General features: G+C 40.3%; 1 protein-coding gene across 6 annotated transcripts in view; it reads right to left on the minus strand.

Moving 5' to 3' along the window:
• The window catches only part of DOCK4 (dedicator of cytokinesis 4), a 434135-nt gene that overhangs the window by 33051 nt on the left and 373305 nt on the right, over window positions 1-27779 (minus strand). For 4 of the 6 annotated variants that reach the window (XR_012156797.1, XM_073328103.1, XM_073328105.1 and 1 more), the window contains 8 exons: window positions 20964-20990; window positions 20700-20795; window positions 19579-19639; window positions 14700-14793; window positions 6898-7046; window positions 5528-5614; window positions 2544-2648; window positions 73-214 (listed from right to left, as the gene is read on the minus strand). Coding sequence is in view for 5 of the 6 variants with exons in the window: in XM_073328103.1 (XP_073184204.1) it covers window positions 73-214; window positions 2544-2648; window positions 5528-5614; window positions 6898-7046; window positions 14700-14793; window positions 19579-19639; window positions 20700-20795; window positions 20964-20990 (761 nt within the window). In the remaining variant the exon portion in view is untranslated. The remainder of the gene's footprint in view (window positions 1-72; window positions 215-2543; window positions 2649-5527; window positions 5615-6897; window positions 7047-14699; window positions 14794-19578; window positions 19640-20699; window positions 20796-20963; window positions 20991-27779) is intronic. The other 2 variants (XM_073328104.1, XM_073328106.1) reach the window with 1 other exon arrangement.

The raw sequence follows: 27779 nt of genomic DNA on the forward strand, positions 1-27779 counted from the left end.
TAACAATGTAATTTTTTTTTAAAAGTGTGCAAAAATTAACTGCAGAATATGATCTTGTGAAAGTTTGGATACACTGTGCTTCTGCCTGAAAGATGGTCTCATCGGGCTGATTGGCATGTTGCATAGCAATGGCATGTGGGAACTCATTCAACATTCGCTGTTGGAAAGCCTCCAGTCTCTCATAGTCATGTCCTCGGCAAACAAACTCCTTATTCTGTACAGAAGAAGCAGAGCTAGTTACATGAAAATAACTGAGTACCATTAAATAAATAAAGACACACACTTTTAAAAGGGGGCTTCTGGGGATGCTTATTGCACTATTTGAACAAAGAAAAAGGTAAGTAACAAAAGGCAAAAGCAGAAAACAAATATATAGAGGGAAAAAGTGATTTAGTCAAAAGGAAAGCAAATGTAATTCCACTATATAAAATACATTTTATTGCTTGATGCATTCTGGAAAATCTAATCATTACGTATTTCTGTAAGCCGTGATCTGAAAGGCAAACACTGTTTTTACTAGCTGAAAGTATGCACGGGTAATGTAAAGTAATGGATGGTGAAGGCAACAGGAGAGTCATACGTCCTTTGTGCAGTGTACTGAATTTTTTTGCTGGTTAGTCCTAAATCTTGCTTTATAGATATGTACCTTGGAGAAAGGGAAGGGATAAGAATCCTTCAGAATGCATCCCTATTGCCTCTCCCTCTAAAGACTGCACAGATCACCAGTCTGATATATTTGGCCTGCCCCTCCTTAGGGGGAAAGAGAGAATGAGGGTAGCTGAGCCTGTTCCAACTCTGAATCTTCCACATGGCTGCTCACTGTTCCCCTGCACCACCAGGTCAGGTTGGCTTTCTTAAACATTTGTGTGTGCAACATGAACCTCACATAAACCATTAGATGCCAGGAGCTGGAATTCCCAATGCAGCACTTATTGTTTACAATGGTTGTGCTGATACCCATAAGTGCTATGGAAATACTCTTCTTCATCAGCTTCCTATACCTCTGGGCATAGGACTTTAGACAAGGCCTCATCTTTGTACATTATAGGATTTTATCCAATTTATCAGGAATAAATATGCACATTCACCATTTCCCAAGCAATAATGTTAAATAAATTCACTTGTTTTATCTGTATTTTTGAAGTGGTTTTGTTTAGCAGTGTTTGGTAAAAATAATAATCATCTCTATAAAATCATGAGAACACAAACAGATACCATACGCATCTGAGAGCGCCAGCCTTTCTTGTGAATTGCTGTTGGTGAAATAAACTCTGATATTCTTTGAGTGCAAATACAAATAATAGCTGAGGATACTTACATTTGAAGAAGTGAAGCCCTTTCCACAGCAAACATATCTAAGGACTTCACCACAATAATTAACAAGCCACTTGCCTTAAAAAAATTGAGGCAGATATAAATAGTAAGTCCTGAAGCGTGCTTGCAAAGCCAACAGAGAGTAAAACTGTTCTCTGTACTTTAACAGTGTTATTTGTAATTAACTCACAGGGAAAAGCATATTAAAAAAGGCAGAGACAAATGTATAGATCAGTAACAACTGAATATCTATCGTGCAGTGATTTTTTAAGTAAGATTTATTCTACCAATTGACAAATCTTGCCAATTTTCCAAATCTTAAATTCTTTATAACCTAAGATTTTAAAATAGATTTGTGAAGATGGCTTGAACCAAGTAGTAATAATATACCCACGAGATGTGTTTTGTGTCACCTCTTTTAAGGGGAAGGAGTTTCATACTATACCTACTAAAAGCAAGACTATGATTTTCCCTACCAGCCTGCACAGGCCAATAAGTCCTCCCTTGCAGGCTACCAAGATCACTGCTCTGTTTGAGTGTGTGAGCGGGGGACTACAGAGGAGCAGACTCCATGAGATTGATGCTGTGGAGAGTGGAAGGAGTCTTTGCTGTGTCTCAAAGGTGCCAGTCAGCACAACTGGATCAACAAAAGGGGAAAACTAGTCAAAGGCACCCAAGTTCCATTTTCAAGAGTGACTCAGGCACTTGGGAGCCTAAGTCTCATTAAAAGTCAAGAGGACAAGTGAGTCATAGGTAGCTTTGAAAAAGTTATCCCTAGTCTGTACTTGGTAAAGGGGTGGTGTTGATTACTTTCCCTAATTGCCCCTTTGCTCAGTAGACCCTTGCCCCCACCCCCAAACACACACCAACAGGTTTCTGGGAAGTCACTAATAAAAGCAAAATGGGAGTAAGGTTCTTGAGGAAGCGTTGCTCCCCTAGTAGCCCATAGCCGAGGTCTGATCTCCCATTTGTATACCGAGACTCACTTGGAGCTCAAGATATGTATGGTTTTGGAGGAGCTGTTGTCCATTCTGTGGGAACAAACATCTCACTCCCCTAAAAGAATATTAGGAGGCTACCCCATTTAGACAAAACACCTGGAGTTTTCCATCTCCTACAAAGGAAGAACTGGCATAAGACATAATCAAGTTCTCAAGTAGGGGAAGAAAAGATGAATGAAAGCATGACTGATAGAATTAGTGCATTAACTTGATTTTGAATTTACTCACTCTCAAGAAAAATGGAAACTTTTTCCCATAAAATCCAACTCTGAAAAACTCTGGCTCCAAACGTTGTTGATCCATGATTTTATCATACAAAGAGGCTTCCATCATCTGAATAAGATTGAGAAGAAGAAATATATGTTTTATACTTAAAGCTTTTACAGAGAAGAGGCTGCTCAGTGCCCCAAGGTATTAGAATTACATTGCAGTTCTAATCAGCAATAAGGAGAACTAGATGACTCTTTTACAGTGGATTGAAAACTTCCAAGAATTTTTATGCAGTTATTTTCACTTAGGAAGAACAGATATTACCTTTTGCTTTTGTTTGTTTGTTTTGGGGTGAGAAATCACAACACACAAATCTCTTAGAATAATAAAGATGTGCATGTTTTTCTTCTTTAATCTTCCTAATTTACCATCTCCATTCTTATTATATACACACACCCACACACAGACGCACACCACCACACCCATACACACCCAATTTGAAACATAATCCCAAGTATTCTGCTGATTACTCAAGTATCTAGCTATAACAAGGGCATTTTCATGAGCACAGGGCATTAAGGTTTGGGATTTTCAAAGAATCCTGCCCAAGGGAGTTAGGAGTCTAAATCTAATTTAATATCAATAGAAGCTGAGTACCTAAACTTCCTTGGGCTCCTTTGAAAATTCCAGTCTAGAAAATGTATAAAAATCCTTTCTTTGACCAATATACACAGTTGTTGTTTCACTCAAAATATTGGCACAAAGTGACTTGGTTTCAAAGTTTCCTATTTGTCTTGATGTGACTCAAGAGACAGGTTCTCCGTCAATATTTTACAAATAGTGATAAAAAGAAAAGGATCAACATTAGGCAGTTATTGATATAATTTTGTTAATTTGCTAATATTGAAGACTTTGGAGAGAAATGTAATCAGAAGTAATATTAATTGCCACCCTACTTAAATTACATGAAGAAACCTCATTTTTATACAAAGTCAGATTAACATCAACAGTGTATATGTACTGGATGACTATTTAGCATTTCAGTCTTTCAGATACTCACAACATAGATATGTCAAGAACCAATGAAATAGGCAAGACTAGGGATGTAGGTTTGTCATGATGGGAAAAAGTGTGGTAGATAGCATAATCTTCCCATTATTTGGGACTTTTCTTGTGTGCCTGTGACTCACCCCGCAGTGGTGGCTCCTGTCCCACAGGGCTGGACCTGGCAGCCCATTCTAGGTGTTTTGACATGGCGTGCAGGGTTGTAGCACTGGTCAGGTTTGGCCCAGCTGTCCCTCTGTCATGAATCGGGTAGGAGGAGGTGGAGGGGCCAAACTTCAGTGAGTGGCATTGGGACCTGGTGCATGGGGGTGCAGTGCTGTTCAGGTTTGGCTGCCCCTCCATTGTAATGTGGTGCTCCATCCCGGTGACCTCTCTATTCTTCCTCAGGCCCCAGCCTATCTTCCACATTGGGCCAGGATTAGGGTTGTGATGTCTGGACGGAGGGGCGCTGTTACGAATGGTCAGTGCCCAGCCCAACTGTCAAAATGAGGAGGAGGAGGAGGAGGAGGAGGAGGAGGAGATGTTTTATTGAAAATCATGGAGCAGTCACAGTAAATTTAGTGACCTGTGACTTTTACTAAATTTACTGTGTCTGCTCTATGATGTTTGATAAAAAATGCTGTGAAAAGGCATTACTAAGGGCAAAATTTTTATGGTAGTACTCAGTTTGCTGCTTCTTATGTGTTTGGCCCTATCTGTCCAATAGAGCAAACTAAACATTAAATATGCTTTTGAGTTCCTAAAAAAACCTTTTAGTGGAACAGGAAGCTTCTAATAGGAGAGAGGACAAAACCCTCATTTAGGTTCTGAACTGTTAAATTGTCATTTTAAAAAAAAATATCATGGTTCTCAGAAAAATATTTATACAGAACTAATGATCGATTGCTTGGCTTTTCAAGCAATTAGCATAATGAAGGTGGGCGGCTGCTCATAACAGAGTGATTGGGTATAGTGTTAGCTAGAAATATGAATACAACAAAAGTACAGCTTTGTACTCACTCGTGTGTTAAAAATGTTTTGGGTGGCTGCCCAAAATGGAAGCATTTAAAATCTATCCATTTACTTTTATTCTGAAAATATCCCAGAATCCTTTATACATATATATCAGGTGTGTCCAACCAGTGGCTCTTTTAAGTTAAAATGTGGCTCGTGGAGCACCCTCATGTCCCCACCATTCTCCACCTACCAGACTGGGGGGAGAAGGGGCTCAAGGCTTCTGCCCTGAGGCAGGGTGGTAGGGCTAGGGGCTTCTGACAGAAAGAACTGGGGCCTGCTGAGTGTTGGGGAACCACAATTTAAAGGTTCAGGCCCTCCCAACAGCTTGAGTCAGGCCCCCTTCATACCCTCAGGAATCCTTAGAACGCCCAGGTGTTAGCTCCACGGGGAGAGGCAGCAGCAAAAGCAGCAGCTCTCCTTGCAGCTCCCAGCTGTTTACCGCTGCCATTCCCCATTACCTCAGCTCCCAGCTTGCCGGCTCCAGCAGCTGTCGCACAGGGAGAGGGAGGCACCATGTGACTGAGCAGAGCCAGCAAACCCCGGAAAAAAATGGGGGGGGGGTGAACCCATGTGCCCCCCCCATACATCGCCTCTGGCTTCTGCCTAGCTGGAAAGGGGGTCTAGGGGCTTCAGCTCTATGGGAAGCACCTGCCAGGGCTCAAGGCTTTAGCTCCACTTCTGCTGAAGCCCCAACCCCTGGCAGGTACGCCCCAGCTCTCGAACTTCTGGAGATTGTCCAGAAGTCAGTCAGAGGGTCGGTAAGTTTGGCCACCGGTGATATATACATTATAGCGAACAAATAAGAATCAAAGGTAAGGATTGCATACTAGTCGTATTAGGCTTACAAGGCCAAACTTAATAGGCTAAGAATCATTTTGTTTAACTCTAATCAAAAGGGAGCTCCTTATTCTGAATGACCAAAATGCACCCCGGTACATTACCCTCATCTTGCTGAGATTTCTGTAGTCATAATAGCTCTCGTACTGCTCTGCAATCTTCCTGCATAAGATGATGCCATTCTCCCAACACTGTAGACAAACAGGTTACAGAAATATAGAGAGGAATCATGCTTTGTGGCAATTTCAAATAGCTTTCCAAGTATCTTCTATTATTGATACAATTTCCCAGTAGCCAACAAATATAAGGCAGACAACACCTGTTGTGTGACAATTCACAATATGTTATTAAAGCGCCTTCTTTGTAGGTGACTGAACTGCACTCCCAGTTACTGAACATACTTGAACATAATACCCACTGTCTGCAGTATCTTGATAAGGGCAAAACTCCTTAACTAAACTTCTGAACTCTTTGAGGCATCAAACCGTATATTTCCAGAGTTAGCAGATAAAAGGAGTCATTTGAGATAAGACACACTGTGCACTGCAGAAGGTGGAGATCACTAATGAAGTGATACCCATCTCCTCCAGCACGGCACATGGGATTTATTCGACTGGTTATATGTTCCTATATAAAATGTATTTTACTTATAGAAGAGTAGAAAAATTAGGAAAAATATTCCTTCCTTGATTTTTTTTGGGGTAGGGGGAGGAACAATCTGGTTGAAAACAAGTTTTCAATTTCACAAGCTCAGAGTATCCTTAACTTGTTTGACTCATTGCTGACCAGCATTCAACATTAGTTTTAATGCTACTACTTACAAAAATTTACACGGATATTACACCAGTTACAAAAAATTACAGTGTACCTGTGTATCAATGATTGAGGAGAGAGATTTAAGTAAAAAATTAAGCAGAGAGTATAATTTTAAACCAGGTAATATTGGCGGCCAATATTTGTGCCAGTCTTCACACCAATAAGCAATGGTTTCTGTCTAATTTGGGATAAGATTTCTGAATATTGGCACTATGCTATGGTCACCATTAAAACTTACCAACAGCGGCCTCTGAATATTATCATTAGTATTACTGCTGCTGCAGTTGCTATTCAAGGGAGCCAGCACGGTTCTGTAGATAGAGGACAGGCCTAAGAGTCAGGAGACCTGGGTTTTATTCCCAACTCAGTCACTGACTTGTGTGAATTCAGCATGCTTCTGTCCTTATGTGGCTCAGTTTCCCCATCTGTAAAATGGGGAAAACACCATCTTTTGTAAAGTTCTCTGAGGCTTCCAGTTGAACAGCACTATGCAAGTCCTAATCAACAGTATTTCAGACACCATGTGTGGTAATTTATGGCAAATGCTAACTTTTAAATGGCAGTCACTGGATATAAGAAATAAACACTGGAAAACTGGAGGTGATTTTACAATCCTACTACCCACTCATGATAAAAATCGATAATTAAACCCACTTACCTTTCCCCGGTCAAAGTTCTGGATGATTGTAAGGTGAAGATACTCTTTGCGCTGCCACTCTGTTTGCATGGGATAGTTTAGAAATTCTCTCAATGGCCGGTCAGACCATTCTAATAGCTCATCGTACAGCAATAGTGTGTAGCCAGCCTCTGTCAGACAAGTTACAAAGTGTTATATGTAAACATGAAAAATATAAAATACCTCAAAAGCCATGTTATTTAAACCACTATCTACCATAATATTCTCAAAAAGTTATACCTCTGCATAGAACAACTACTTTACCTAAATCATCATAGGGGGCGCTAGTAGCACAAGGTTGCTCTACACTTCCCACGATAATATGCTGTTTTCAGTTGCTAATAACTTTGCCATACTTTAATTGCTCAGGATGAAATTTCCTGTGCTGGGTGTCTACCTCAGGCTGAATATTTTTGCAAGTTTTAGCAAAAATGGCCCAGCCATTACTGAGAATGAGATTAGGGGAAAATATGATGTTTTGCCCATGTTAAAAAAGTTCTTACAACTGTTTTGCTGAGAAGCTCTAGGTCTGCTATGCTTTGGAGTATGGACTTGAAATTTGGCAGAGGAATGGGCCTTTGTGTCAGATATGTGCCTTTTGCCATCCCCATAAAAAATGACAAAATTATAAGACACTGAAAACTCTCAGATGCTCAGTAGAGACATGTTAGAGTGTAGCACCTAATTTCTCCAAAGATGCTATCTACACTGGGCATGTTCGCTGCAAAGGCTGAGCAGGACTATCCTTGCAATTGCTAATCCTGGCTGCTTCCAGGCACCTGGACGGAGAGCAGGGAGACTGGCTCTCCTGTTCTCTCAGTGTTCCCTCAGCAGCATGGAGAAGGAGGAGGAACAAACTGATTAGAATGCAGAGGGGTGAGGAGCTGAGCCTGGGGGCAGAAAGAGTAGAGGGAAAAGACTGGGTCAAGGAGACGGGGAAGAAAAGGGGAAGACTAGGAGCCAGGAAAGGGGGGGAGAAAGGATAGTGGCTGTACAAGAAGACAGACTGGGAGCTGGGCAAGGGGGAGAAACAGGAGAGGAACTGGGACTGGGAGCCAGTGTGGGGGAAGGGGTATGTAAAAGATTGGAAAACGAGAGGAGGGGCAGAAACTGTCAATGTCTAGACAAGGAAACTAGGACTGGAAGGTGGTGGTGAGGTCACTGGCATGAAGAGCTGGGGTAAGAAACCAGAACTTGTAGAGGGGCAGGCTGAAGGGTACAAGACAGAAGGGATCAGGGCTGGGAGGAATGAGGGCAGAAGGATCTATGCCCACTAGAGCACACTCCCCTAGAGCCTGCAATGAAACCCAAGATTCAACATTCCCCTGGTGTCAAAAATATCAGTGAAACCCTCTGGCACAATGTCTCATTCCCCTCTACTGCTGGTCCACATAGCAGTAATAAGTTGTCATCCTCTATCAGCAAAAAGAACAAGAAGTACTTGTGGCATCTTCGAGAGTAACAAATTTATTTGAGCATAAGCTTTCGTGGGCTAAAACCCACCTTGTTTTAGTTAGTCTCTAAGGTGCCACAAGTACACCTTGTCCTTTTTGCTGATACAGACTAACACGGCTACCACTCTGAAACCTGTCATCCTCTATCAGTTACTCTGTTAGCTTCAGTTGCAAGAACTGAGATGTAGATCTAAAGGTTCTAACCCAGCAGATGATCCTCATAGTGGAATCTGTTTTTTTTGGTTTGCTTTTTTAAAAACCTAGGAAATTACACACACACACACAAAATTGTGTTAAAAGAACATTATTAAGGTTGCAAAGTCAAAGCTCAAAAGTTAGGATATGCTAGAATTAAGGTTGCCTGTGCAATTTTCATTTGGCCCTCCTGTATGTATGCATTAGGATACAGTCTTTAATTACATGATCACATACTATTTTTTAACTCTGCCTAGTTCAGTGCACATGATGGGCCATGTTATGGGAATGCATAAGGGTTGTGAAGTGTAGGAAACTGTTGTCTGTGGGACCCCTGTTTCATTTGTTGTGGATTTGGAAGGTGTGTAGTGACTGAAGCACAGGCAACTTTAGTTCTGGCATTTCTTAACTTCTGAGTGCTTGTCTATGCAACTTAAAAATGTTATTTTAATATAATTTTTGCATGTAATTTTATATTTAAGATGTCCAATATACTTATTTATAATTGTATTTAAAACTAATTGCTATAAGATTGATACAGCTTGACTTCTTTATTGCTAATGAACTACTCAATCTATATATGCACTACAAAGAAAACTTCTTAGTGTTCCTTTCCTTTTCAATTTCCACCATGGAATGACTTAGCTTTGGAAGATTTCTGTAGTACAAATCTGCATTAGTGAGTTCTTGGACAAATTGTATTATATGTAAGTAACTTATTAACACCACTGGCAGACGTGTGTATAAATTCCCCATGCCCCAAAAGAAAGCAAACAAAGGGGCTGATTTATTATATGGAAAAATCTATCTGAAGAGGTTCAAAGGGTTAAACACTTCCACGAGTAATGGAAACTGAAAGGTTATCTCATTCCAGTTTTGAGGTCTCTGAAGGGGACACACAAGGAACTAGAACATTACATGTTCTACCCACAAGGGGATTAAACGCATAGCCATGACTGGAAACTGTGGAAGGAAAGATTTATGCTAGATATTAGATTTTAAAAGGCCTTTTCTCACAAAGAATTATTAGAATGTGAACCAGTCTTGTAAATCATATTGTGAAGACAGATAAAATAAATGAAAATAAGAGAAAGCTGCCTTCATCCCTGGAACAAAACTATACAACTAGATGAAATAAAAGTGTAACACACTGGAGTGCTGGTAAGAGAGTGAACTTTACTTCCTGTCCCCAGGCAACTGACAAGGGTCAAGGTTAAACTAACCTTTTGATGTGTGTTCTTTTCACCGAACATCAATATGTAAACCAAGGGGATGGACCAAATGAATCTTTGCTTTTCAATGTAAGGACTGTGTCTATTCTTTGTCACGGACTGAGGCCAGTCGTTCCTTAATCACGTAGTACTAAATAAGACTGACTGAGTGTCATGGCAAAGAAAGAAAGATCTATAGAAAAATGAAAAACTGCCATGGAGGCATTATTTTGAGCAAAATATTGCTTAAAAGAAGAAATGAATAGTTTAAAAACATGAAAAAAATCAGCACAATCAGTGCTTAGACTATATTGGACATACGTATAGAAACTAGTGTGTTAAGGATCCATTGACATGCCTTGCTCAGTGGGTTATTAAAACCTGTTATGTAAAAACCTAAAAGCCACAGTTGTGTCACAAAAATCATGTCTGTGGCAACCATATATCTCTAGTTGGTAATTATGCCCAAATTATACGAGAAGGTCCCTGAAGTTATACAGCAAGGTCACCAAAAACTTTCCTCAATACAACCTCTCAGTCCTCTGACACATTAAATATATAGAGGCCAGACAGGTATGGTGGAATTAAAGAAATCCTCTCTCATTTGTACCTTTGGAAGTCCATGCTTCATGTACCCTGTTCACAACTCCACCTTGCCCAACTGGTCTCCTAATGACTTTTTAATGTACTACAGGTTTTGGTATTGAACATTCATAATTACAATGTGCAAGTTACTGAAGAAAAGCTGGAGTTTTTTTGGTTGAGTGGATGCCAGCTGGATTGAGGCCTCTAGTACACAAGGTGATCAGTTTGGGATTTTGCAAACCCAAAGTATTTTAATACAGGGGAGGTGATTGATCTATTTCCTTCTTCATTTTGGACAGAGGCTAATGTGACATTAAATTCGGAGTGAGGCAACTGAAAAAACAGATACCTACCTGGAACTGTTCTTCGTGGTGTGATGTAGATGTGTATTCTACTTAGGTGTGTGCATGCCCAGCATATTGGAGCTGGAGACCTTTGCCTAACAGTACCAGTAGGGGCAGTGCTCACGCCTTGTGGCCATAGCCCAGCCCCTAGCATTATAAGGGGGCACCACACCAATGCCCTCCGTTTCTTCACATCCAACTTCAGATGTATAGACTCAGATGCAGAGGGGACCAAGGGTCAGTCGTGGAATACACATCGGCATCACAGAATAACAGTTACAGATAGGTAACTTTTTTTTTTTAATAGATGCAGCAATGTACTCTACTAAGGTGACTCGCAAGCAAGACTAAGAGGAGGTGGGACTCAGTCTGCAGGACTGCCTTCCCAAATGTGCCATTTGATCTGGATGCAGCAATGATGGCATAGTAGTTTGTAGACGCATGCACAGAAGACCAAGTTGCAGCCCTGCAAATGTCCAACATAGGAATGTCACTTAGAAATGCCATGGACGTCTCCTGGGCTCTTGTGGAATGGGCTCACACCTCTTGAGGCAGCATAGCTCAAGCTACTTTGCATGTTGTCATGACACAGGAAGTTATCCACCTGAAGACTGTCTGTGAAGAGACCACTTGACCCTCCATTTGGTCTGCACAGGAAACAAACAAACGAGATGAGGAGTGGAAAGATTTGGTCCTCTCCAGATGAAAAGCTAATCACCACCTGACATCCAGTATGTGAAGACATTTTTCCTCTGGGGTTGAATGCAGCTTGGGAAAGAACACTGGTGAATATATAGGTCTGGTTCAAGTAAAACTGGGAAACTGCTTTGGATAAAAACTTAGGGTGCAGCTGCAGGGTTACTTTGATTTTAGAAGAGCCTGAACGGAGACCCCTTCGAGAGCAAAACAGATGGCATTTCTTATTTCTCTCATGGCAAACTGGCTGATCATCGAAATACTCCAAACTGCAAAGGCGGACTGCAGGACACTGGCTTCAGGGACCATTCATGATTCTGGGAGAAATTTTGTCTGAGGTGATCCGCCAGGTGATTCTGTATCCCAGGGAAGTGATTGGCTGTGGAGGTAACATCTTCCCCAGTGCAAAACTGCCATAGCCTAATTGCCTCCTGATACAGCATGTTGGAGTGTTCTCCCCCGTCAGCTGTTCACATAATTCATTGCACTGGTATTGTTGGTGAGGATGAGTGCCACTGAGCCCCTGATGTGATCCTGAAAGGTCTGGCAGGGATTGTAGATGGCTTGAAGCTCCAGGACATTGATATGCAGAGAAGCTTCTCGTTCCGACCACAGACCTTGAACTTTCAGCAATCCAAGATGTGCTCCCCAACCTATTAAGGGGGCATTGGTGACTACAGTCTTGGTCAGTGGGAACTGAGCAAAAGGAATGCCCTGGGACACATTATCTTGAATCATTTTCCACCATAAGGAGTCCAGGATTGGTGGACAAGCCTGTCCAAGGGATGATGAATCAGATGATAGACCAACTTCAGTCACTTCTGAAGAGGATGAAGGTGTAGTCTGGCATATTGGACTAGCTGTGGATCTGCAACCATATGGCCTAGGCTGTGATTAAGGTTTGAGACTGGAGCTCCAGACATAGGTGGGGAATTGCCTGGAATTGGTCAGTTGGCAGAAATGCTCTTGAGCTCATAGAGTCTAGCAGGGCCCCAATGAACTCAATTCTTCAAGTTGGAACCAACCTTAATTTCCCACTTTTTAGGATGAGACCTAGATGATCAACTAAAGGTAGTGTGAAATGAACATGAAAGAGGACTTCCTCTTTGGACCTGCCCTCAATAACCAGTGGTTGAGGTACAGGAAGATATGAATTCCCCTCTTCCTGAGGTATGCTGTTACAATCATACACTTGGTAAAAATGCAGGGAGTGCAAGACAGGCCAAAAGGCAGCATGATGTATTGGTTGAGGAACCTCCTGAAGCTTGGCAGGATTGCTATGTATGTGTCCTGAAGGTCCAGGGCAGAAAACTAGTTGTTGTGATTTAAGACGGGGAGGATAGCTAATAGGATTACCCTACAGAATCTCATGTATCTGATGTATTTATTGAGATTGCAAAGGTTGAAGACATGTCTCATCCCTCCCTTGGGCATCATGAAATATTGGGAGTCTCTTGCCACTTGAGTCCTTTTTATGAACTATTTACCAGTGCTTCATCTGCCTTTAATGTGTCCTTCACTGAGACCCAACAAGCCCCTCATGTGAGGATCGCTGTTGGGGAATGGCCCCCGACAATGGGCAATGCTTGAACCCCAGTGAGGTCACTGCACAAGGCAGCTAATGCCTGTACTATACTAACACTAAACTTAACCTAAGATACTCCTAACTACTATACACAAAAAAAAATTAATCAGAAAACAGACTGAAAGCATGAGGTAAAAACACCACACAGAACTTCAGCTCTAGTCAAGGATGGTGAGATGGAACTGAGGAGATCATGGGGAGGGGTTTGAGCTGCAGAGCATGAGCACTGTCCCTACAGGTACTGCTAGGCAAATTTCTTTGGCTCTGGAGTGCTGGGTGTGCCCACATTTAAGTAGAATACACAGCTGCATCTACTTGAAAGAAGAATATTTTGTTACCCACTCCAGTAACTTTACAGAATCTACTTGTCCAACAATGATAAATACTACTGTTGTGCATCCAATGTCGTATGTACAACAATGGATAAATATATTATCTTTTGTGTCTACTGAAACCAACAGCAACATAGTTAACAACACTGACATTTAAATGACAATATCAGGCTTCAGAGTTAATTCCCCATTCAGATGAATTGAAGCAGTTCAGACTGCTTGAAACAATGGCTCTATGAGATGCATGAAGATTCTAACAGACATAACGGCACTGGTTACATTCCTTCACATTTTTAAGGGTATTGTTGAAACCATAAGGGTGAAAAGATTTTTTTTTTTCAAACATAAGTTTAGATTTTGGAATGCAATTATGTAGTGGCTTTAAGAAAATAACAGGTCACTGAAGTGACCACATAACTACACTATGAACCAGCACCTAATATCTATTTCCTGGGTACAATTCTATGGCCTGTGATGTATGAACTGGAGGTCAGACTAGATCTAATGGTCCCTTCTGGCCTTAAAATCTATAAATGAATGAATGGTGCCAAACAGTGGGAAATACACCACTTGGAGAAAATCCAAACTCTCTCTCTCTGTTTTACAATCAGTTTAAATGTGTTAAGAATACAAAATGTCCCATTTTTTCTTATCTGCATGGAATCACAGCAGTGCATGGAATACAGCTGGAAATACATGTCCTAGTTGTATTGGCTCAAAGAACTTCATCTGAACAGGAAAGAAAATTTTGGTATTTCCACTCTTCATTCATGACAGAAACATGTGAAGGCTCAGAGCACAAACACGTGTGATTTGACCAGCTCAACCCTTCACACTCTTTTTGAACGATTAAACAGAAAGAATGAAAAATCAGGAGTTGCCTCATTTAACTCCAAGCCAGTTTTGTGAATCAATATGGGCTAAACTGTGACTAAAGACACAATCTGGTGTGGGTTGTAAGCCACATCAACCCAGGAGTAATGCCAAGAGGCACTGTGACTCAGAGAGAGACAGGTTAATCACAATTCTGTCTTTCAATCCTATTGTTCCTGGGTGGGAAAGAGTAATAAATTCATTGTTGTCTTATACCAGCAGTAAATTACTGTCCACCCCACGTAGCACAGCTACTCTGGGCAGCAAGTAGGGGAAGTGGATGAAATAGAGCCAAGGCTCTGCATATTTGCTGCCCACCTGCTGTGGGGACAGTAAGCTGGCAAGTAGCCCCTCCTGTTTTACTTGCCTGAATCTGAGATCCGGGTGACCCGCAAAGCGGTTAAAGGAGGTGTTTTATTGCCTATGACCTCACTATGACCGTGAAAGGGCATAAGTCACAATGTAACTCTAAATATTTTTTTTCCTAGGTTGCATGTACCAACAATTACCTGTGAAGTTTTGTGCTTTCAGATGCAGGTCATATAGCTTATGGATGTAGCGAATATACATCTCCTCCTTATTCAGTTCAGTCTTATAAAAATTCTGCAATAAAAAATGATATAAGTGGTTAAACAAAATGTTTCTGAGAATGTAAAATGGTAGAATAAATAGCTAAAATCGGTGTTGGAAGTAATTGTTAAGTGTACAGAACATACACATCAAACCTAATGTTGCAGAAACGCATGCAAATTTCAAGAAGTTGCGTGTTTACAAGGGCAAACTATAAAGGTCAGTACATGTAGTCCCTTATAAATAGGCCTCTTACATTTTGTTGAGAACAATCATAAAATCCAGAATATTTTTAAAATTATTCTCCTGCACAAGAGTCAGAATCCGCTAGAACTAAAATCCCATAATGTTTTATCTATTTGACGCATTTTACTCAAAAATACCGATTCAGCTATCTAAAAAATACATCTGTACTTCTATCACGCCCCACTGAAGCCATTTAACGTCTCATTGAAAGCTCTACATTGATTTAAAAAATTGAAAGCCCTCTGGCTTTTGTATTCATATTTTAACAAAACATCTACGTTACTGTATGTCTACCCTTCACTGTGTGATAGCACAATGCCAGGATGACTTTGGCAGGATTGCAAAGAACTATTCAAGTGTAAAAACCAAAATAACCCTGAAAGAAAATGTGATTTCTTCAGCTCTGGCTTATGCTCACGAAACTGGTAACTGATGCATGACTATTGCATACCACGTCTTAAATATAAAAAAAAGTTCTATTTTGAACCTATGTCGAAGGATGTGGAATCAGGTTTTCAGAGTTACTGGGGATTTTTAGATGTGTCACTGTTAGTGATTGACGTGGGTGTCACGTAAATAAAGTCCTGCATGCAGTTTTGAAACTTTAGTCCATGATGTTCAATATTTAATTCTGTTCATTGGAGTAGTACAGGCCCTAAATCAGGTATTCCAAGGCCAGCGATAGGAGAATGGTGTCTTACGCCATACACCGTAAACGCTGTCATCTTGAAGATAGAATTGCAGAGCATGCACATACAGGTCCCAGCATGCAACGCTTAATTTTGTAAGTGGTCTGCTCAGATCAAGATATCACTACAGGCTACAACCTTGATGCTGCAGGATGCCCCTGCACATTCAAGATTGTGATTGGTTCCACGTTATCGTGCATCTCTTCTGGGCTCTCGGCAAGTTGCCAATGAGCCCCTCTGTTGGAATAAACTGCGAATGTTCTTGTTCTAGACCACAGATTCCCAAACTGTGGGTTACAATCACTAAAGTGAGGAAGGTAGGAAGGAGCACTGTGAACGAATCTCAGAGAAAGTTGTTGTAGGAAGTCAGAGAAAAAATGTAAAATGTTACAAAAATAAGTGTATATTTTTTAACTGATAAAAATGGAGACACAACACGAGCTCTGCAATTGCATGTCCCTTCAAGGCCACCATATTACTATAATCTGAGAAGCACAGCTAGCAGGGCAGCAGCTGCTGGAGCATCTGCTAAAATACAAAAAAGGCAAAGTATTAAAGCTGTACTCGTATGTGTGCCTGGAATGTAAAACAGCACCAGGCCCATTAAAAAATGTTATTAGGACACCAATGAAGTGCAAGTATCCATGCATACAGATCACGACAAGACGTGGCACTGAACTGTAATACCAGACTGGCTCTACTTGTTAAGGACTAAGAGCTCTGTTGCTCCTCACGCACCTGTATTGCATAAGTTACTCAGGTCTTTGTTGAAGCTCATTTCTGACTGGAGATAGAACATTCTGTGGAATGGACAGTGGCAAGTCGCTCCATTAACAGCTCAGAAAATAAAAAGAATGTGTGCAAATACAATGAGAAATATGCGACATGTTTTTTCATCAAATCATTCTAAGCCATAATGTGCAGTCTAAGAAGAGTCTAACACCTTCAAAGAAGGTAATATTTAGCAATTAGACAGCCATTAATAGGGACTTTTTTCCAGAGAAAACTAGGCAGCTTGAAAAATTCAACACCACTTTTTCGAAGCAGCAATGTCAACAAAAATGTCCTTTTTCAGGTAGTATCTCTATGAATCACATGATGAGTAAAGCACAGACCCTTGCAAAAAATCTTATAATTCCCTGCACAGTAGATATGGTTTCAAAATTCATAGGGCCTGTATCACCTACCAAACTGAAAACAGTACTTTTGTCAAATAAAACTGGTTTTTGTCCCATATTAGTGACGTGGTTCAGGATGTCTGAGAACAAGTCCTTTAAAAAAATCAGCACTTAGCGATTCAACTTGATGAGTCAAACAGCGTGTCTGGTGTGACATAGCTCTTAGGGTTCATCAGACATGACCGATAATTCTGCTGAAGACAACTTGCTGTGCTGTAAAGCTGTGACAGTGTGCACTACAGGAGAATGTTAATTTGAGACACTTTAGGAAACAGTCCAAAATTGCCACATTCAGTGGGAATGGTGTATTACAATCTACATGGATAATATCAAGTCAGTGAGCTTTAAGAATAGTAAGTAGTCTGGTCCCATAAAACGAAAACACTGCACTTAATGATGCATGGCTTCACAATTTTGTATATCAGTCACATTCTTTCTGCTAAGAAAATGTTTGAAAAAAATACCTAATCCTTCATGAAGCTGAAGGAGGAGCAAGCTTCACTGAAGGCCATACAGTAAATTCTTGACTTTTTGTATTGCTCTGTGGTGGACATGAATTTATTTCACCAGCAACTCCTCTTCCAAGCTGAAGTGGGATGGCTCTCATGCAGCTGAGTGACAATTTGACTTTTCAGATTAAGAGCAGAACCGCAGGCTTCCCTCAGCAATCTTCAGACATTCATCTTGTGTAGCATGTTAGCCTATTGTGCTGACATCTCAGGGCACTTAAGCAAGCTGAAACCTTCTCTGTGGTTGGAATATAACTATTCTGCACATGAGGGTGGGAACATTCATCAGAAACTTGGAAATTGGCCTTCCTGGGCACAAAAAAGAAACTTGTAGCTGTTTCCTTGTTTCACCATTCACAAATAGAAAGGGGCAGCTGTTCAAGAATCATCAGCATCTTAGAGAACTTCAAATCCAGGTAACCCTTGGGGTGATGGGGAGGGGAAATAAGTGGATTACTAACTCCTTCATCCAAGATACAATTGACATGGCAGCACTGATTGTGCCAATGCAAGGCAAAATGACAGACCTTTCCTGTGACAAGATGCTGCAATGGACTTTCTCTAGGCAGGAACTCAGAAGATTCTGGATGTTTCTTTGGAGGTGTAGGACCCAGGTTCAGTGTAGGACCCTGAAAGCTCAATTTCCATGCCATTTCCACCCTCCTGCTTTTGCAAGTCAGGTTTCTTTTCAACAGTGCCGATAAAAATGAAGTGCCATTGCCTCCTGCTGACTGACAGTGATTAAAGTCAGTGAATTTCCTCAGTTTCACCTTGCGCGGAACATCTTCTGAAAGCACGAGAGGCTCATCCATCATAGTGTTTTAAAATTTGTGTACTTTCTGCATAATGAAGGTTCACCTTTCATACTCTAAAATTAGTTAATTCTTGGAGTATGTTAGAGATACATAGTTTTGCCTACTGATTGTTAGGCTTAAATTGTCCCCGTGGAAGGAATCACAAAATATTTCTTAGCCTGATTTCACTACAGTTTGTGAAATCCCATTCAAGGATGCTGTTAGAGTATTCCATGTTTGCTTTGCTCTATTTTTGTATGTTCTTTTTATACAAATTATGAGTCATTTCTTGCAGTAAAAATTGACTTTAGAACGCAAATAACCAAATGTTTTTACTTCCTTTTAAACCATGCCGGGTAACCTGATAGTAAGCAAGTTGTCCCATAATCAAGTTACGTATACTGTTGCTATTTAGAAAGTATTGTGCTCATATAGAAGAAATCCTTTATCCTTCAAAAACTTCTCCAGGAATAACTAATAATTAGATTTGTCTTTATGCCCTATAATTCTCAGTTACCACTTAAAACAGCACAGTTGCATGGTTCCATAACAAAACTTGAAACTTTCTGAAGTTCACAGAAGTTCAAAGCCTGTCAATGAATCTTGGCCTAGGATCAAAACATACCTCACTAATAGGTTATTATAATTAATAAAAAATAATATTAATAGGGATTCACAATTGCACAGTACATTCTTGGAGTATTGGATGGTGGGAGGGTGTATCTCAAATCTAAAATGAGATGAAGGTCCATGAGAAGTGATAACAGCAGGCCCAGAGGAACATTTTCTAGTTCTGTTGAGAGGGGAGTAGGTATATCAACTCCTCAAAAATATTTTTCATATATAAAAGAGTAGCTGAGGTCTGTTGCTGGGAAAATGAGAGGACAGAGGTAGGAATACAGGTGAGCTTTGTTGTGTATTTTTAAACAAGCCACAGAAATTAATCAGATTTGCAGGAATGTACAAATCTTTGGTTTGAATTTTCTATGAAAGTTACTTTCTAGTAAGATCTATTAAACTCCTATGAGCTGATACTAGGGAGATTCTCACGATGAACACTGAGAGAAAAGCACAAGAAAACTGTATCAACTTCATTCTGAAATATCCTGAACTTTATCCTATTCTACCAGGCTCTAACTATTGTATCATATCAGCAACTTGTAGTCAGACCATCAAATGATATTATTCTGAACTATAACAGTATGTATTTAAATACCATCCATATTTGATGGTATAAATGTACTTTGTGCATTCACTGGCATTAATTACACCTGCCGTTTGGAGTGCACTGTGCATTGAGAAGTTGGTTAGTAAAAATATACTTCTCATACAATGTATAGGTTTTTACTATGTAAGGTTAATTGCTTGAGTATAAAAGAGAGATAAAGATTATTATACAAACCAACAGGCTAACAGTGCAGCCAATCTTTTTACCATCCACTTCTCCCATTTTCATGCAGTCCCTAAAAATAAAATGTAACAAAAGTCAGAACACCTGCACTATGGGACAATACAGTTTTTCCCCTCTGAACAAGGAACACATTTCATAAAACAGAATTAAGTAGAAGCAAACTAATTAAAACAATACAGCCTCAGGGCATTCTGCACTGCCAGAAAGCAGATCCAGATGCGTTTGACCTCATGTCTCCTTTTTCTTGCTTGCACGGGCTGTATATTCCACCTCTAGATCAAAAGTTAAGATAAAGCTATGTAGGGCCACTAATGACAACACATGAAGGAAAACAGTGTAAGCATGACAGCCTTGCTTTAAAATGATGGAAATTACCCACACACAGTTACTAAGGAAAAATAAAACTGCCAGTGAATGCAGTGCTTTGAAAGGTGATGGACTGACAATCCAGGAGACTGAAGTTCTATTTATCCACAGAAGAGATGTAGCACTGACATTTCTCTAGAAGTTAAGAGTTCAGTCTCCATGACAACTAAATCTTTCAGCTTTTCTCTTAAACCGTAAATAAGGATGACAACCATGATAGATTTTGATGTGTGGACCTTTGCCTTAGGGTCTGGAAACAAAATATCAGCCCTGGAGGTTAAGACACTGGGCTGGGACTCAAGAGATCTGGATTCAATGACTGGTTCTGTCACAGACTTCCTGGGTGATCTTGGGCAAGTCATCCTTTGTGCCTCTGTTCCCCATCAATAAAAATGAGGGTAATGATACTTCCTTTCTCCCTCCTTTGTCTGTGCTGTCTATATAGATTTGAACTCTTCAGCCAGGAATGGTCTCTTGTTATTGTACCGGTAGTGTCTACCACAATGGGCCTAATTTTGGATGGTACCTCTAGGCACTACTAAAAAATATTAATAATTTCACTTAGGCTGTGAAACAGCTGTTAGATGATGACTTCTGGCCACTCCCAACCCAGAGGCAGATTTGAACCTGTAACCTCGTGGTGAAAGTCTCCATGTTCCAATTATCAAAACCCTGCAGGATAATTTTGTTGTCAGAACTTTGAATGCTTCCATATTCTCAATATAAATTATGTGACAATTGCTCACCTGTAGTCCAGTAACCTTTCCATTAGTCGTGTTACAGTGGCAATTAATGAAACACCACTTTCTCTCCACGTTTCCCGCTCAATTTTCTTCAGTAGGCTGGAAAGAAGAAACCCAAAGCAATTTCAACATTTATTTTTATCTGTCACCATGGCAACCACTTTACTTTCAACAGTATCTTAAATGCCTTGGCAATGTCTGCAATATTCACAGATTTAATTTTGGACTCTTTTCACAAGCAGCACAATTTAAAAACAAATATCTTACCTAGGATAGGGACCAAAGAGTGGAATTCTAATCCAGGAAGCATTGACAAAGCAAACGGATTTCTAAGTTAGCCATGTCAAAATCAAAATGCATACAAATATCATCAGATTTATAAAACGTATAAACATTTTAAAACCTTGATACATCCCCAGATTTATAATAGTTTTTGGTTTTCTTACATTTCATTACATGCTGACTGTGTGGGTTACATGCTAACATTTCAGAAAACAGAAAGAAATTGAAGACTAGAGCTGAGTGAATAACTGCTTTTCCAGTTTGGTAGCTAAACCAAAATATATGCAAAATAATTGATTTGTTTCCAGTAGAAACTGAAATTTTTTAGGTTTTCTCAATTAAATGAAAAAATGAAAACATTTAGTTTGAGTCCATTCAAAATGACATTTTCTAAATTAAATGTCAATTATAAATGAACTATTGAAATCATTCATTTAGAAAATCTCAAAACAAACTTGACTTTTTCCAAATTTTTCCTCTTATTTTTTATTCAGTCAAAACTATTCACCGAATTCAACCTGAATTCACAAATAGTTTCAGTCTCTCCAAAACTGCATTTTCTGGCAAATGTACTACTTGACTGAAAAATTTTACTCCACTCTATTGAAGACTGTTACCTAGAAAAGAACATCCAGCATCTCTAAATTCCCTTTCAATGGGACCTCCAACTTGTTAACATAGATTTTTCCTCACTCACTCTACAATAGTTCTGCACCCACGCAGTTTAACTGTCGTGTAATTGTTATAGGAAAAGCCTTTTACTGAGAGGTGGTTTTTAAAAATATTCTCTTTTAACTTAACATTTGCCCACTCAATACATACCATTTATGCACTGATAGTTTCATTCCTTTAAATATTAAATAACCAAAGGATTTTGTGTGGTAAATGTACCGTATCTAATTCTCCTCTCCCTTATACTAGGGTAAATTAGGATTACACACTGAAGTGAACAGATTTCCTGGGTTAAAAGTAATATTGTATGGGAACTGGCAGTGACACCTATAATGAAGGTGCCCTAATATTTTCCTTTATAAACCCTTGGTTTTGGTTGCTTATAACGCTGCCAAATTTCAACCATTTGGAATCAAATTTTCCACATTTCCTCTCTGCCTGAAGCTAAGATTTTTAAAACTTTCAGCAAAAATTGTTCAGCCATTTCAGAGACCGAAGTCTGGGTAAAATAGGAGGTTTTGTCAATGCAAAAACATTTTCCCAAACCATTTATCTGAAGAGCTCTAGTGTCTCTGTGCTTTGGTACACAGATTTAAAATTTGGCATGATAGTGGATCCTGTCCCCATGAAACTCGATGAATATTTGGTTGAGTTAGGAGCCTCAAAAAACTGCCATTTGCACATGCTCAGTAGGTAAAATCTCAGAACATTTCTACCTGCAGTGGGAAGGCGGCCAGCTCCACTCACCTTCAACTACACTGAGCATACTCAGCCCCACAGAACTCTTATATACCAACTTCACTGATCATGCTCTCAGTGCTCATTGAACTCCTATATACACAGTGCTCCCTATCCTTTGACATAGGGGAAGGTATACAGGGCTGGGAGTTAGGAGGAGACTTACTGCTGTCTGGTGCCAATTCTGTGCACTTAACAGCCCATATCATTGAGCAAGGCCTCACACTTCTATCTTCGGGTATGTATTCACTATCCACCGGATTTGGTGGGCAGCGATCGATCCAATGGGGATAGTCTAGACGCGATAAATCGACCCCCGAGCGCTGTCCTGTTGACTCCTATACTTCAGCACCACGAGAGGCGCAGGAAGAGTTGACTGGGGAGTGGCAGCAGTCGACTCACCGTGGCGAAGACACCACAGTAAGTCAATCCAAGTATGTCAACTTCACCTACGTTATTCACGTAGCTGAAGTTGTGTAACTTAGATCGATTCTGCCCGCCCCCCCCCCAGTGTAGACCAGGGCTTAGGAACAGGTATCATTCTCCCAATTTCAACAAGGGAAACCTTAGAATTCTAATTTGGCAAATCCATGTCTTTTTCACTAGCCACACTGCTTTTCAGAATGAATGCACGGACAAACTTAATTCTGGCATTTCCTAACTTTTGAATACTTAACCTTTGCACCATAACATTCTTTTAACACCAGTTTTTGTATATAAGAAACAAGAGGAGAATCAAGACTATTGTATAGCCAGAAGACAATACTGACTACATTTCTCTCTTCACATTGCTTTTCAACCTTACTTTAAATGAGGGTATTTCAAATTAAATTTAAAAACAAGAATATTCAGTATGCTTCTAAAAATGTCAGAAGTCTAACCTTTCTAAAAAAGGATGAGTCTATTGTATATCTGACTTACGTAAGTTCTATTTATATGTATAAATGTACACTATACAGTTTCTACTTGAGAATGTATGAATATATTAAATATCTTTATTTAAACAACAAATTGCCTTTTCAATTTGACAACTTCCTGTCTTCTCCTTTGCATCATTCTACTTTCACAGATAATGCACAGAGAAAACATTCATAACAAAAGACCCACTCAAACACATCCCCAGGCTTCTCACGGCAAGATCAAGATAAAATTTGAGAAAGATGACTGGCATTTCAGTTAAGCTTCTGTTCTCTCCTGCATGTTGTATCAGAAACTCTGAACACACTTTATTTTAATACCTCTTCTCTGTGATCTCTTTATCACTGCTTTCCAGCCCCTCCCCATTTTTGTACGACCCGGAGAATGCCTGCTTTCATCATTCAGTTCTTGTTAGACACTGGACTTTATGCAAAGCACAGGTGAAGAGTGTTGTGAAATATTGTGCAAATATGATGAATAGGACAGTCATCTGACTCCGCATTCCTGAGAGCACTTCTGCCCGGCCTCACTACTCTTTACTCATAGCTGGAGTAACTCTAAAAAGGGGAGTATGATACTCGATACCTCAGCACCATCCTCACCACTTTTTTTTTACTCTATGCTCTTAGAAACAAAAGAGTGGGTGCTAAAATGAGTTAGATCTGCAGAGTGCGGAAGAACACACACAGTCCTGAATCTTGGTATTAGCCAGACTTGTACAAAACCACTTTGCCATATTAAGTTCTTACTGATGAAAGGACTGATATTTCCCCACCTGATTTGGGCACTGAAGATTAGTTGTCAGGAGTGAGCTCCTTCAGCTGAATTTGAGGATTAGCTAGCCCCGCTTCCAGGCAGATTAATGAGGTCAGGTGGGTTGTGGTAGGATGGACTGATTGACTGGCCTGCCTGATTGGCTGAGGGGAGCCAGCAGCAGGCCATTTAAGCTCAGCAGCAGGGTTGCTGGCTGTTCAATGTGTATGCCCACAGTCACCATCACTTCTGTGCCTCCCTTGGTTCTAATCTTGCTCCTCTCCTGAATATAAGAACAGCCATACTGGGTCAGACCAATGGCTACCGAGCCCAGTATCCTGTCCTCTGACAATGGCCAGTGCCAGGTGCTTCAGAGGGAATTAACAGAACAGGGCAATTATTGAGTGATTCCCATCTCCTGTCATCCAATCCCAGTTTCTGGCAATCAGAGGCTTGGGGACACACAGCATGGGATAGTGTTCCTTACAATCTTGGCTTATAGCCATTGATGGATCTATAATTCATGAACTTACCTAATTCTTTTTTGAACCAAGTTATATTTGGCCTTCACAAAATCCCCGGGCAATGAGTTCCACAGGTTGACTGAGCATTGTCTGAAGAAATACTTCCTTATGTTTGTTTTAAATCTGCTTCCTATCTATTTGATTGGGTGACACCTGGTTCTTGTGTTATGTGAAGGAGTAAATAACACTTCCCTATTCACTTTCTCCACGCTATTCATGATTTTATAGACCTCTATCATTTCTCCCCTTAGTCATCTCTTTTTCAAGATGAAATGTCCCAGTCTTTTTAATCTATCCTCAAATGCAAGCTGTTCCACACCCCTAATTATTTTTGTTGCCCTTCTCTGTACTTTTTTCAATTGTAATGTACCTGCTCCGATCCACTTCAGCCCCACTTTCCTGCTTTCTCCTGCCTATGGCTCTGACACTTGGCTTGACTGCCTGACTCTGTCCCTTGGTTCTGGTTCCTGGCTCCTGACTCCAGCCACTAGGCCTGACCACTCATGCCCTGGTCGTGACAGACGTCAATCCTGCTTCAAGCTTACACTACTCAGGCTTCTCCCTCTAAATTTACTGGTTGAGCATGTGAGGCATTACTATCTGACAAGTCTCTCTGTAACGCAGTAACTTTTGAATGATGCAACAACTCAATTCCAGAATTGTAGGGTCTGTTGTAGGCATCAGTAAGCAAACCTATTGATTTTGGTGAGATTCAGAAAACCAGAAGAGGGAAATGGGGACAGATGGAGCTCCTGGTATCTGCTTAGCAGACCCAGCAACTTCAACCACTCAGTAATTGTGTATAGATCAAAGTATTGGTTGATGGTAGGCATTAACATCTTCCAGTATAGCAACACCCCATCTCAGCTCTACCCATCCTCCTAATATAGTTTAAAATGTTGACATCCTGAATCACCAAGACAGAAAGAAAAGAAATAAGATTGGTGGGACGTGGGGAAATGAGAGGCAGGGGAAATGGGGTGCACACACAGAACTCCTGGCATGGGGAGAAAATAGGGGACTTGGTATGGGAGGGAGAGGGAATGGGGGAACACAGTGAGACGAGGGGGAGAACACAGAGTTCCTGACATGGGAGGAGTGGAAACATGGAGGCACACAAAGCCTTTGGCACTTGGGGAGGGAAACGGGGAATGAAGGAATAGGGCAGTATACAATGTCACTGGCAGGAGGGAATGGGAGACACACAGAGCCCTGGTATGGAGGGGATGGGGAGCTGCAGGGCGTCCCTGAAATAGAAGGGGGTGGGAAGGTGGCACACAAGGACCTTGTGGGAGAATGGGGAGACACATGGAGTGCCTGACATGTACAATAAGCTGGCCCTCTAGTATGTGTGGCCCTCTAGTTTAATACCACTGGAGCACATCTGTTGCGGTTTGCAATGCATATCATATAAAAATGAATGGCTTGCCCAGTAAGTTCAGAAGGTTGCAATAATTTTCTAGGTTTCAGAGTAACAGCCGTGTTAGTCTGTATTTTGCGAATAATTTTCTACACGTTATTTAGCATGAGAGGCTTTTGGAAAGGAAGGGCCTGTGTAAAAGTCATACATTACTTAAAAACTAAAAGTAAGCTTCTGATCTGAGCAACTGTGCAGCACAACACAAAGATTTTGTTCTAATTGTCAACCTTTTTGTAAAACAAACATGTATTTTCACGTTATTCAGCTAGAACCCTCAATTGTTTTTAATTTCAGATTAACAATTTAAAGGGAGATCAGGGGTTCTTTTTCTGTCTGGATGATATTAGGGAGCAAATACAGCAACTGGCCCTTAATTACAACAAAACATCTACAGCTCCCGCTCTTTAGTATCATTCATTAATGACTAAGCCCTACAATCCGTGACTTCCAGAGACCTCCATGACATTCTCTGACCTGGGGTTGGAGCTATCAGGAGGGCAAGGTGACCCCAGAGTCCCCAGCCACTGTGGGTGCTGGACCCTCCTCCCTCCCCATTTCGTCAGGGATATTTTTAGTTAAAATCATGGACAGGTCATGGGCTTTCATGAATTTTTGTATATCCCTGACAAAATCTGAGCCTTAGTAACGATATGTTGGTGATTGTGAGACAGCCCTCCGGTCACTTCTAAATCTCCCTGGATGATGCCTGCCAAAAGATAAATAGCAACAATGCTTCTCCCTTTGCATTTTATAGGATATTTCATTATAAACATCAAAATCCCAAGCATACAACATTTTAAAGATGTCCAATGACATCTATAATTTGGCTATAAAAGCAAGATGCGTCTTCAGTGGAAAAGTGCTTATGGATTGCTCAGAAAAATTAAGTTAACCTGGGAACATGGAGATAGCATGAATCAGAAAACAGTGTATCTCCAGAGAGAGAGAACAGGACAAATACCCAAAACTGTTTAAATTGATATGCTGTGTCCAGAAAATGCATGAAGATTATCTGTGTCCCCATGACTTCATACATCTACAAATTAGGGGGCAATCTGAAGACTCATATTTGATCATGTAAAATGAATGCACTTCCATTTCCCAAAACAAAGCTATGACTACTTGAAAACTGTGCTAGTGCTTTCCACTTCCTTCAACTAATGTGCCCATCATTTTATTATCACCTCAGTCTAATCACATGCGCACGATTTTTAAATCAAGGAGGCATGTGACAAAATCCTCCAATAATAGCTGCTTAAATTGATGATGGAAGAAAATCTCAGACACCTTGACACTAAGAATCTGATCCTTGAAATAATGACTTCAAAGCTTTTAACATTTTCAGGATTCCTTTTCTTCAAGTCACCTGTTACAGTAGTGTCTTCCATTTTAGATCCATATGCACCTAAACCCCTCCAGTCAGGAAAAGTAGTATGAGACTTCTTATGAATTAAATTACACATAATCATTCTTAAGTAACTGCGTTTAGAAAATGCTTTACCATTCTTCCACTACCTTTTAAAATCTATCTCAATTTCAACACTCAGCTTTTTCAAGAATTATATTTCAGATACCAATATATTTTCTGACATCATTAGAAGTCACTTCAATCAGTAAATGACATGCTTCTGCACTGGAGTAAATGCAGGCTTTATTACTTCATAAAAGAACTTCTCCTTTAATGCTGTTGTCTTAAACATTACACTGTTACTAAAATTTCTGAAAACTTTCTTAGCTTTTATTATTTTTACTTGATCTATCTTAACGTTTAAAGAA

The sequence above is a fragment of the Lepidochelys kempii genome, chromosome 1 (assembly GCF_965140265.1).
Source record: "Lepidochelys kempii isolate rLepKem1 chromosome 1, rLepKem1.hap2, whole genome shotgun sequence".
Classification (NCBI taxonomy): domain Eukaryota; kingdom Metazoa; phylum Chordata; order Testudines; family Cheloniidae; genus Lepidochelys; species Lepidochelys kempii.